Source organism: Echeneis naucrates, chromosome 4 (genome assembly GCF_900963305.1).
Source record: "Echeneis naucrates chromosome 4, fEcheNa1.1, whole genome shotgun sequence".
Taxonomy (NCBI): Eukaryota; Metazoa; Chordata; class Actinopteri; order Carangiformes; family Echeneidae; genus Echeneis; species Echeneis naucrates.
In genome coordinates, this window is record NC_042514.1 from 21,651,497 (window position 1) to 21,663,515 (window position 12,019).

At 41.2% G+C, this 12,019-nt stretch overlaps 1 protein-coding gene across 2 annotated transcripts in view; it reads right to left on the reverse strand.

Moving 5' to 3' along the window:
* pde4dip (phosphodiesterase 4D interacting protein) overlaps window positions 1-10,282 on the reverse strand; it is a 68,728-nt gene extending 58,446 nt beyond the window's left edge. For both annotated transcript variants that reach the window (XM_029499311.1, XM_029499310.1), the window contains exons 1-3: window positions 10,059-10,282; window positions 6,916-6,968; window positions 4,946-5,013 (exon numbers count right to left, since the gene is read on the reverse strand). In XM_029499311.1, the coding sequence (XP_029355171.1) occupies window positions 4,946-5,013; window positions 6,916-6,968; window positions 10,059-10,084 (147 nt within the window). In that variant the 5' untranslated portion in view covers window positions 10,085-10,282. The remainder of the gene's footprint in view (window positions 1-4,945; window positions 5,014-6,915; window positions 6,969-10,058) is intronic.
* Between the last annotated feature and the right edge of the window lie 1,737 nt (window positions 10,283-12,019).

Below are 12,019 nucleotides of genomic sequence, written 5' to 3' on the forward strand. Positions count from 1 at the left end.
ACCCTGGAGATAAAGGGAATTAACATAAAAAAATGTGAAATTCTTTTTTACATTTTTTTTCAGTTGTGAACTCGTTTCATCCCGCCTGTCAGCTGCAGCATCGAATGTGCTGTCTGTTTTTTGGTCTTGATACATTTCTGAGTATGCTCCATTACTGCCACTCTGGTAATGGTAATCCAACTCTGACAGACCTTTCATGGCATGTGTGGCTTCTTTAGAAGTGAATACTGGGACCAAGGGCAAAATAACAGATTAACAACCCTAATTTGTCCTGAGGTTTTAATGGCCAAAATTATACGCAATCCTCCCCCTTCTTCTATCAATCTAAGTGTCTCTGTGGTCGGTTTGAATTCACGTTTATAGGCAGCCATGTGCTTTCAATTTCTCCCGTGGACTAATAAAGGCCATTTTAGAAAGGGGCATTTTGATTGGGTGTTTTTCTCCTCCCCCTTCTCTCTTTTGAAAACCTCAGAGCTACGGAGCATGGATGTTTGACAGTTACAAACGCTGCTCTGGCAGGTTCATGTTTCTTCCAACCAGTCGGTCATAAGATTGATCCTTTAAACTGATGCAAATGTGCAGAGAGGACAAACACACACACACACACACACACACACACACACAGATTCAGACATAACCTGGATTCAATAATCCAGACTGCTCTATTACGATGAGAGGACCAACATACACTACCACTGTCAAAAAGATTTAATGTAAAACTACAGTGGCAAAAAAAGGTCAACAAACTGTAATGTGCTCCGTCAGGATGTGGAAATCTTTCAGACAGGACTTTGACTGTTATGTCTTTGCTCTACATTGAAAATAAGTTGCTTCCAATGGTTGAGCGTCTGAACTGTAAATACTCCAGCACGCTGATGGAAATCAGATAAGAGCCTGAACGTCTTGCACTGTTACGTGCTTTCTTGCCAGATTTCTCAGTTTCTGAACTTTCCTGTGTTGACATCCATCAGGCCCATTACAGTGACAATCATGTTAAAAGCCCATTTCTCGCTGGATTAATTTTACCAGAGTGATTTAACTTTTTCTACTGCACAGTCTCACACTGAGGAGGTTTAGAAATGTTTAGAAATGAGATGTGATGTGCACTTCACAACCAACCAATCAGAAGTTTTGGAAAATCATTTGAATTTACACGCAAAACCAAATATTCCATTGCAACATGTTTAGATGTGGAACATTCACACAAGACAATTAGAGAATTAACGAAGACGACTTATCATTATGTGGTTTCCTGGGAAACCCGAAACATTCCCACAGTAAATTTCACTAGCATGTCAGTGAAAAGTGCTTCCTGTTTGTGACAAGACATAAAAAAGCACTTGGACAGCACAACACCTGACAGCTATAGATCAGTTATCGAAGGTAAAAACACATTACACAGAGTCCAAACAGCATCAGAACACTTTGTGTAGAAATAAAACAGCTGATGGAAACATCTGAAATTGTTGCGTGTGTAACCACAGCTGACCTTTGAACCCATACATCTGTCAGCTCTCGTTAACCAACACCATGCACGCTCCTGCCGTGACAAACAGCTTAACACAGTGGAACCAGAACTCATGTCAGTTTGTGTCCACCTTCATGAAATGTAATCTATTGATCTTCTCTACATGGCAATGAATTGTTGATTTGTTGTGAAATTTATTGTGGTGGTTGAGAGATTTAATATGACTATCAGAGAACTGGATTAAGCTTCGGGAAAGGTTATGGTGAGGTGGACTATAAAGGTCAGGTTCAAATCAAAATGCACAGCAGCTTCCCTCCTGACAAATCAGCATCGCTCTGCCTCAAGATCATGGAAAGAGACTTTATGCCTTTTTCATTTCGAACACTGTGACACATGTTCCACCCATCTGCTTCTCCACCTGCTGTGACACTGCAACTAATGTCAGACACAAAGAAAACTCTTATTAGCACAAAAATTATTTCTGAAGCGCACAAAGCTCAGACGTAATCTCTTTTATGAACGAGGATCAAGATTCTGTTACGTGGTGAAAGGAAATGGTTTCATTAGAGGTGTGAATTCACACTGAAACATTTAGAAGCTGCAGCCCTCTTTGCAAATTAAACTATATATAAAAAAATATTTTTAAAAAGCTGTTCTTTTAGAAGAGTTTTGCAGGTCTGCACCCACCCAAACAAAGGCAGTATTTAGGTTGCCTCCCAGGCTGGTGTCTGCGTATGTCTGCATATAGCATGAGTCATCCCCTCATCCCTCAGTGGAAAAACCATAGGAAATCTTCAAAGGCTGAGCTGCTGCATGTTGTAACCAAGCCTCCAACCACCAGCTTTTTGCCTCACTGTTCAGAGGAAACACGTCGTTCAAAACTCCTCCAACACATCAAGATGCATGAATTTATATCCAGAACTTTGTTGAATGAATAAAATCATCTTTATGCAGCAATATCGTGTTACACTTAAAACAACACAATCACGGCAGCTGGAGAAACTCTCCATAAATACCTGGTTGTTAACATGTCACATTTGTCCAGCAAGTTAACGCATCCTTTAAGTCACGCAACGGTTCAAAATCAGCAGAGTTACATAAACTGGGGTGATTCAATTTCCTTCTAACACAAACACAAATGCTCTGATACACTAAAGGTTCACAGCAACTGAATGTAACGAAATGAATATGTTTGTATCTGTGGAACTTAATTACTGTCCATGCTTATTTCCTGTGGGAGACATCAGACTTTAATGCACTGGTTTCCAAACTTTTCTCGTGTCAAGACCATGAAATGAAGTTTCACAGTGTGTTGTTAATGTTGTATTAATAATTTATGTAATATGTCGCACATACACAGTTAATCAACTTTATTAATATGATATTGATTAAAAATATTCTCCACTAATATGTTTCCTGGTCACAGGGGATGCTGGAGCCAATCCCAGGACAAATCAGGTGAAGGCAGGGGTCACCCTGGACAGGTCACCAGCCCATCACAGGGCCAACACACAGAGACAAACAGAGACCAACAACCACTCACACTCACACTCAGACCTACAGACAGTTTAGAGTCACCAGTTAACCCAAACATGACGTCCTAGGACAGTGGGAGGAACCCAGAACGCCTGGAGGAAACCCACACAGGCACAAGGAGAACTCCTCACAGAAAGGCCCCAGGCCGGGAACTGAACCAGAACTGAACGTTCTTGTTGTGAGGCAGCAGCACTAACCACTATGCCGCCATGCTGCCCCTCTAAAATATTTCCTTTTAATTTCATAAATTTACAATAGTAAAGTCAAAAGTCAAAAGGCCTCTAACTATAAAATACAGACAGATCTTCTTATATAGCATCTATCAGAGGGTTTGCCCTGCAGGAAGATGAAGATCCAACCATGACATCCTCGAGCTTCATCTTTCATTTGTTTTTCTTCTTCCCAAAACAGCTCAAAGTGTCCACATTAATTCAACATTATTACAGCACCCCCTCCTCCACCAGAACTTTGTCCTTCACAAAAACGGGAACAAAGTAATTGCAGCAAGCATTTCCAGAGTAATGTCAGACCCACAATGCACCTGGCAAAGCTCCTAGAATCCATTAATGTGGCACAGAAACAGAACTGAAGGAGAACTCTGCCTCCTCATCTTAAAACCAACCAGACGCACCACTGAACCATTGAACTGTCCTCTGCTCCATTTTTACACTCTGTCCATGAACGTGTTCCCGTTGATCACTGATAAAGTGACAATGACAATTATGTGACTTTTTTGGAATTAGATGTGTGTATTTTCAGTTTGAGTTTACTTCTATTAAGAGTTTTATTCAGACTGAGACAACAATCAACCTGAAGACAAATTAAATCTCTGTTTAATGCTATTTACCACCTCGATGGTCAAATTAAAAGGCAGTGTAGAGCAAAAGGAGGTCTTCACAAAAACACAATGCACACTGCTTCATAACAAAATGCTTTTTGACACTGTTAAATTTAACATCTTATATTTCAGTTGATGCCTTTAGAGTAAAGCAGGTTTTGATTCTAATCTTGGAAAAGTTGTTTTCAGTACAAAACTTCCTGTTTGAATTGTGTACTGCTCTAGTTTTGCCTTTTCGGGCTCCTGTATGGCAATTAAAACTCAAACCCAACACAATGTTTTCACATTTGCCAAAGGATCCTTTTTTTAATGTGATCTGTAACCTGATCTGTTTCCTGTCATTTGTCACCAGGTTCACATGAAACTGATTAATCTGAGCAGAGACGTTTTGGATTAAATAACCATTGCCAACATTTTCTTACTTAAATTTCACGACTGAAGTGGCTTTTTCGTGAAAAATACATATAAGGTTAATAAGTAAAAGCAGCTGTCCAAATCTTCTCTCAAGATCTGGCCAGAACAGATTGAAGGAACAACAGAAGTTGTCGAAAATGCCAAAGTACCGAAATATAATATTCTCTTCAGCTGTGAATCCCATCAAATACAGACCTCTGACTGTGCATTTCTGTAGGAATTGTGGATAAAAAGTAGGTTTTTCAATGACCCTGGATCATGACCAGGGGAAAAAGAGAAAACAAATGGAGTTACAGCATCTTGGCTATTTGCGTAGGTGTGAACATTGTGAGAGGAATTTCGCTGGGGTTTATCAGAGAGACAGAATTACAGGGACAGTGGATGATCAGCCGCAGAGGAGGAAACTCTTTGAGTTCCCTTTGCAGAGCTACAGATGTCACAAACACACCTTTCATAGTCATTCCCACAGAGCAGAGACAAGTCTGGACACAGCAGAGACAAAGGTACGTCAACATGAGCTGGACCTCATTTACGTAACCAACTTCTTTTCCAGCGCCACCATAAGATCAGGGTTTGTTGTGGCTTCTACTAACACTCAACCCAAATTATGTTCTTGCGTTGTGTTTATGCTATTTGTGTAACATATGTGATGTGAGTCCAAGCCAAATGAGAAGGAAGCTTGTTCTTACCTGCTCAAATTCTCTGAGGCTGTGCATCTGTATCGGGGGGCCCTTATCTGTTTCATCACACGAAAAATCTGCACAGAAAGAAAAAAATAAGCAAAATCCAATTTTAAACTTCAGAATGAAGATGTGAGCAAAAGCAAGCAGCCAGAAGCCAGCCGGTAACTTAGAACCTCACTTAACCTGAACCTTTAAAAAGTTTGTTAGACTTTGTTGTGGCATTTTTACAGTGACGCTGCCTTTTTATTTCCACTTTTTAACAAACCAGGGGCAGATATACATCATTGGTAGGAAAGCTAATATCATTTGTATGTGCTGTTTGGTGGGATAATACCCTAATAATCCTTACATTCACAAACTCTTGACTTTGGCACCATCTGACAAATGCTAATGAAAATCTAGTCTTTTGCCTTAACCTTTTATTTTAATTACATTCTCGACAACAAAATTATGAGAATGTGAAAGAAATAGATAAACAGAAAACCTGCATTAAAACCAATCACTGGACACCTGAGGCAGCCAACAACCCCCCACCAAAGAGCGTGTTTAACACAGGGAGGCAACAGAAAGGTCAGCAAAGCAACATCTGAACCAACATATATATATATATATATATCTTCAACAGAAACCCAAAAGGAATCTAATCTAGTAATAAAAGTATTTCAGCTGTCACCTTGTTTGTTTAAAACGCCCACATTAAAAATATTCCAATGTTTCTGAGGATCAATGTGGGTTAAACACCTCCAGGCTTTTCTCAGCGGCAACTCTGAGGTGTTCTGATCAACCTTTGCCTCATTATAACCCTATTAAACCTGGATTTCTATGAGCCATGTCCACACACAGCACCGATGCAGTACATTCCTGTCCAGCTGAAACATGTCCAGAGGCCTCAAGACGTCTCAAAGCCAAACTTTGCCTCGCTGGACGGCCAGGAGCATTCCCAGAAAACTCCATTTAGGAAGGATTTGGACAATACTTCAGGTTTTATTCCTTTAAATGCAGGGCCAATCGGTTTGCGGCATGGAGGGGTGGGGGTGGTGGAGGGCCAGGTCCACCGGGTCGTAATTAATGCGACTTGGCAGACTTCAGGTTTCTGACGGTTCTTTAAAATTGCAGCACATTAAATATTATTAAAAAGCTGCTCTGTTTCATGAAGGTAGAAGGTATTTTGGATTAGGGCCTAAAATGTTAACTACTGCAGCAGGCCAGGGTACAAAGTGTTACACAACACTGATAGGAATGACGCACTGCAACAACTGCACAAACATCCACAGACTTACATGTTTGACTGCACTTGTGAGGACCCTTGCTGACATTTTGTGGAGGGATACAAGGAGAGTGGGAGGCTAATTTCCCTCTGCTTCCATACTTAATGTTAAGCTAGGCTAACCTTGCCATAACTCCAAACACCAACATTAGAATCAGGCTTACCTGAAACACTCAAGTCTCAGAACTTTTTCTTGAAAAAACCTCATTCTGATGGAACTAAACTAACAAAACTAAAAGAAAACAAAAAACTAAGCAATTGATTGATCATTCTTCACTCGTTCTTTAAAATCTCAGACCAAGGACAGGTTCTTCAGTCCTGTCCTTACTTTTGATGTTATTGGCAACAAATTACAATGTTCTTTCTAACTGAATAACTGAGGAAAATATAAGAAATTGAAAAAAAAAAAAAAAAAAAAAAAAAAAACAGACATAAAAAAAAGTATTGAAATGTGCAAATAATCTAAAATCAGCCAAAGGTTTGCATGGTGTGCATTACCAACACACCCAGTCATTCATAGGGTCATAGCTGCAAAAGCCTGCAGCTCCTACAAATAGCCAATTAGTCAACATTATGTCATTAATGTTGTAATGACATGTTTTTACCACAGATACTTGGAGAACAGTCCAGATACAATAGAGGAAAAAAGTCATCAAAGATAGTTTGTCTCTGGATGAAATAGCTTGAAATATATTTTAAGGGGACTCACCCATTATAGGTCCGATGCTCTTTGGTCTGGCCCTTTTCTCTGTGCTGCAGTGCCTGAAACAAGAGACACCTATCAGCCCAGTTTGCTCAGACATAACACAGTCCCATGTGTCTTCAGCAGCAGCCACCCCCTGTTCCTTATCCGTGCCTTGGACCTGTTTCTTCTGCGTATTTCTTTTTTATCCAAACCTTCCTGTGTCCTGTCTGCTTCTTGTGCCAGTGAAAATGGTAGCAAACTCTCCCAAAGCACAGACGGTCAAAAATAGTATCTTCCCATTGACATGAGACAGCAGGTCTGCTCGCACACTGGTGGTGGAAACTGAGTCAGCGCATGCTTTAAGTCACACAGCCATCACTCACTGCTGGAGACACAGTAAACAAAGACTGAGAGTGGAAGAATCCATGAATCCTTCCACCTATCGGCCAAGCCTTATGAACAGATGAAGCCCTGGAGGATAATTTTGGCTTTTACGTTTACCCAACAATAACTTTGTCACAGTAAAGAGACTAAAGTTCAAAAGAAAGACTTCAGAGATTCACTTATTTTAAAATGGCACTGAGTCTAGGGATTTTTGCTGAGGATTGTGGGCTTGATCCAATCCCCCCAACACCACCAGCATTAGTACATCCTATGAGTCTTTCATGAATAATCAATTGACGAGATTAAGTCAAAGCTGATCACACTGAGCTGTAAAGGCTTCGTTTATTAGCTAAAGTGAAGATCTGGCAGATGAGCTGTTCTCACATCAAGTTGCGAATGTAACAAGCACAACACTTCTCCGACTAGAGCAGGAATCAAAGGCTTTCAGGGAATCACCGTTTTACAGCATCTTGCCCACCAAGGTGAACATGAATGTAACACACCTGCAGGTGACAACAACTGGAGAAGACGTGACTGAATGACTGAAGGACTGTTTGACAATAGAAGCTGAGCAGACGACAGCAGGGGTTGGTATTGGGAAGTGGGGGGGGCTCTTTGGCAGCTGTGAAACAGCGGGACACCAAACTAGGAGTTGTTGTTTTGCATGAGAACACCATTTGTGCTCTCATATGTTGGTGCATGTCATTAAAATGCAGCTTATCTGCTGCCTGTTAACTGAAGTCCCAACATTTTCACTAAGGCAGCACACCCCATACAGGGGCCACAGACTCAGTGAGGACACTTCCACTTCCACAGGGGGGCAAACATGTCACATCACAATCAAGCCAATGTCATTAAAGCTGTGAGGAATCTGTCTAATAAAGGTGGCATGAACCCGTTTATTTCAGAATTAAAGGTCAAGCTTGTGTAATTTTTATGTTCAGATTGGAAGATGAGTTGGAATCCATTTTTAATCCATTGGATTTAGTGCATGTCTTCAGCTGTTGCAAAAACACATCAGTGAAACAGAGCTCACCACAAACACAAACTGAACTGACAAACAGACTGCAGGAAAACAAAGAATCAAACTAAACGACCACTTTAATTCTGGTGTGAATTGAACTGAACCGCAGTTGTGCAGTCGATTAGCACTGTTGGCTCACTGTAAGACTCTGGAGTGGGTTCCCTCCATGTTCTCCAGTTTCCTACCACAGTCCAAAGACTTGCAGGTTTAGGCTAATAGGGAACTCCAAATGGTGCAAGAGTGGCTGGTTGACTCTGCCTGGATGGATGAATTGAACCATCCCAACATATATTTGGTATATACATTTATACGTATGTCAAATACAAACTTTTTGTGGGCTTTTTATTTTAGAAGGAGAAAAAAATACAAATGCCTTTAATATGAAATGAAGAAAGAAAAACTCAACCATGCTGGTTTTGGGAAATTAGGCTGCTTCCTCTGGCCTGTCCCTCTGCACCAAGCACAAGCTGCAACATCCACATCAATTTAAGACAAAAAAAGTAAAAAAAAAAAAAAAAAGCCAAAATTAAAGGGCAGAAGAAAGAAGAAAGTTTTGAGAGGATGTAAACGAAGGCGAAACTATAAGACATGCTGCTGAAGATCAATAGCCACGTCTAAAATAAAGAATATGCCAGTCAATAATAGATTTTGTTGGCATTGGTCCACTCTCAGATTTATGATACTGAGCTCTGACTGACAGAGATCCGGAGGGAGAGCCTATTTTTGATTTTCACGTCATTTTGGCTCCCTTCACAAACAGCCAGTGAGATTTAAAAATTAGCTCGTGTAATAAACACAAAATAAAGACCATGTTCGGACACTGAGGGAGCTGGTCCAGGTTTTGATTAGCTGGATCGTCTCCACTAATGAACTTGTTTGAAGCCAAAATAGAATCAGCAGAACTAAAAAGCTGATGAAAGGCCTAAAGCCAACAACACCACAGTCACATGACTTCACCTTTATTGCCATTCTAATTTGATTCAGTTCTGGTCTTTTCTACAGCAGCTTTGAGTTGGTGACAGTTTATAGAAACAACCAGGCTTTCAAGGTGAACTAGACAGATCAGTTTTCATGTTAAATTCTGAAAATGTCTTGAAGTTGTGTTAACACAGATATTATTTCAGTATCTAACTTTAAAAAAAGAGGGGTTAAATTGTAGCACGCTGCTTTTTCTCTTTTAAATGGCAGCACCTTTACATCTAAAGGCAAAGAGATATTTGGCTTTATATTTTCAACTACTGATGTTTCACCATTATAACAGCCTTTTGATCTTTGTGCAAAGTTGGCTTAGTTTAATTTATATTACACTGACACAGTGTTGTGCTCTGACCTTGAGCTAAATCTGTTGAAATTCAAATGTTTGCAGGATAGAGCAATGTCGGACCAACCCACTGCTGTAAATGACAGGCTTGAAAAGGTAAAATAACAGCAGCCAACGCAGACAATTCAGGCTTTTGCTCTGAAATGAGTGCAAATCAGCTCAGCTCGCAGCAGCCTATCATGAAGGTGTCCACTTGTGGGAGTTGAGGTTTCACTTATGTAACACTTGCACAAAGGTCCTCTTTCCTAATATAAAGTAAAGAAAATTTAATTTAATTTATCTGCATCTGCTGCAGAGGAGAGGCTTTTCTGCTTTCGATACATTCATGAATCCACACCCACACATCCACACAAAGGCAACCGCAATTCACAAACCACACATTCTACAAACCGACTCTGTGACTCATCACAGGAGCTGTTAACATCTAAACAGCCTTACCTTCCACGATAGAGAAATCCACTCATTTCCAGCTGCAAAAATTCAAAAAAGACACTCTTCAAATTCCAAGAGGCTCCACCAGCTGATCTCCCCTCGGTGTCTCTTCAGCCGTCAGGTGGGTCCTCAGTCTGTCTGTGCCCACAGACCTGAACACATCCGTTTGTCTTCCTGCTGCCAGTTGAGCTGCAACACACAGCAATACCAGACCCCCTCCCTCCCCCTCCCCCCCCAAAAAAGAAAAGAAAGAAAATCAAAGTTCTGACTTGGTCTGAAGCTTTGAGCCAGTTGATTCTCAGTCCTCAAACCCAGAGCAGAGTAACCACAGTCAGCCAGGCTCTTCGGCCGCGAGGCTCCCAGAGGAGTGAGGCAAGCACCCAGACGGTCATTTGACGTGGCAGCGAGAGCAGCAGAGAGGGGAGGTAAACACCAACGGGGAGCAAAGGTGCACAGAGACTGCCTGGTTCAGAATAAAAGAGTGATCTGTTTCAGCACGCTCCAAAACAGATGCTTCACAAGGTATGTGTGTGTCTGTGTGTGTGTGAGCATGTGCAAAAACCACACCAACGTCTTACTGTTAATCAGTCACTGAACTGTCAACTGACTATTTTGCCTCAGGTAGTTTGTGGAGGCAGGGTGGAGCACAATCTGCATGTGTGTGTGTTTTTATGCAACCCCCCCCCCCACGCCCACAGGTGTGTGTGTTGCATGTTGGAGCAGGTAAAACAAGGCTTGACTCCAGACACTAATCTCCTCCAATACAGAGGCACACACAGTAAGCTGCTGCTGCTGCTTCTCATTTCTGTTCATCACACACAAACATCTGAGCATCTCTCCTTTGAAACCTCGTTAATTGCACTCCAAGAAAAGCAGTTCAGCCCTGCAGCAGCAGTACCGACGCCATTCAGACAGACAGGCAGCACATTGAGGCTGCTGGATGGAGTTCTGGATTAAAGGCAGACAGTGGTGGGGCCCCGAGTCGGCAGCAGAGGTCTGGATCAGCCTCCATGGAAATTCTTCTACAGTGCTTCTCCAAACAGGAGGGTGTGGTCTGCCCAGAGTGTGTGTCTGTGTGCATGTTCTGGAAAAAAAGCCTGATTTGAACTTATAAAACTTTACCAGTGGTTTTGGGGCGCTGCAGCATGTCAACATAAAGAAACAAATGGTGCCTTTATTTACTTCAACGGCAGAGAAAGAGACAAAGAACCAGTGACACACCTCTGTAGGTTGAAAGGCACTCGTTCACAAGTCAGTAAGAAGCCGTTTTATCTGGGTTGTTTTCTTTCACTGTAAATCATTTCACATTCAAACCAGTGACTCAAAAATGACTCAAAGACTTTTATTGTGAAACATACCGGAACTATTAGCTCAACAACTTCACATGCTGAAACGAATGGTAACAGTTTTTTTAACTGTCAAAGTTGTAGTTTATACAAACAAACAACTGTATTTGATACAGTTGTGAATAACTGAACTGGTAGAATGCAGATTGTGACGTCACGTGAAAATGGATTTCGGCATCATTTCTAAAGATTAGCATCTGTTCAATTTTAAGAGAATAGGCTTTTAAACTGAAAGGACAGGCTTTGTGTCCAAGCACAACTGGTCACATGATCATGACTTCAACTAAACCTGTGGGAAGACTCATAATTCAAATCATGCTCTTGGTGGTGAGTTGCAAGCAGGAACCATGCTGGAAATGTGCCGACGAGTTTGGTTTTCCTCATTAATATCTCACAGTTCCAATATTTCACAGCTCATACCTCAAATATTAGATGTTAAAATGGCCCTGAATGCACCACCAAGACTTTCTGCCTGTCCCAGTGGACTGAAATGTTCTTAAACTAATGGAAAGAACAAGGATTATGGGTAAGTCGAGGAAGGTCTGTATGATTTATTGTTAGTTAACCGGCCTCAGCATTAACATTTCTGCACTCAGAGACTTAACAGGATGACAATGAACA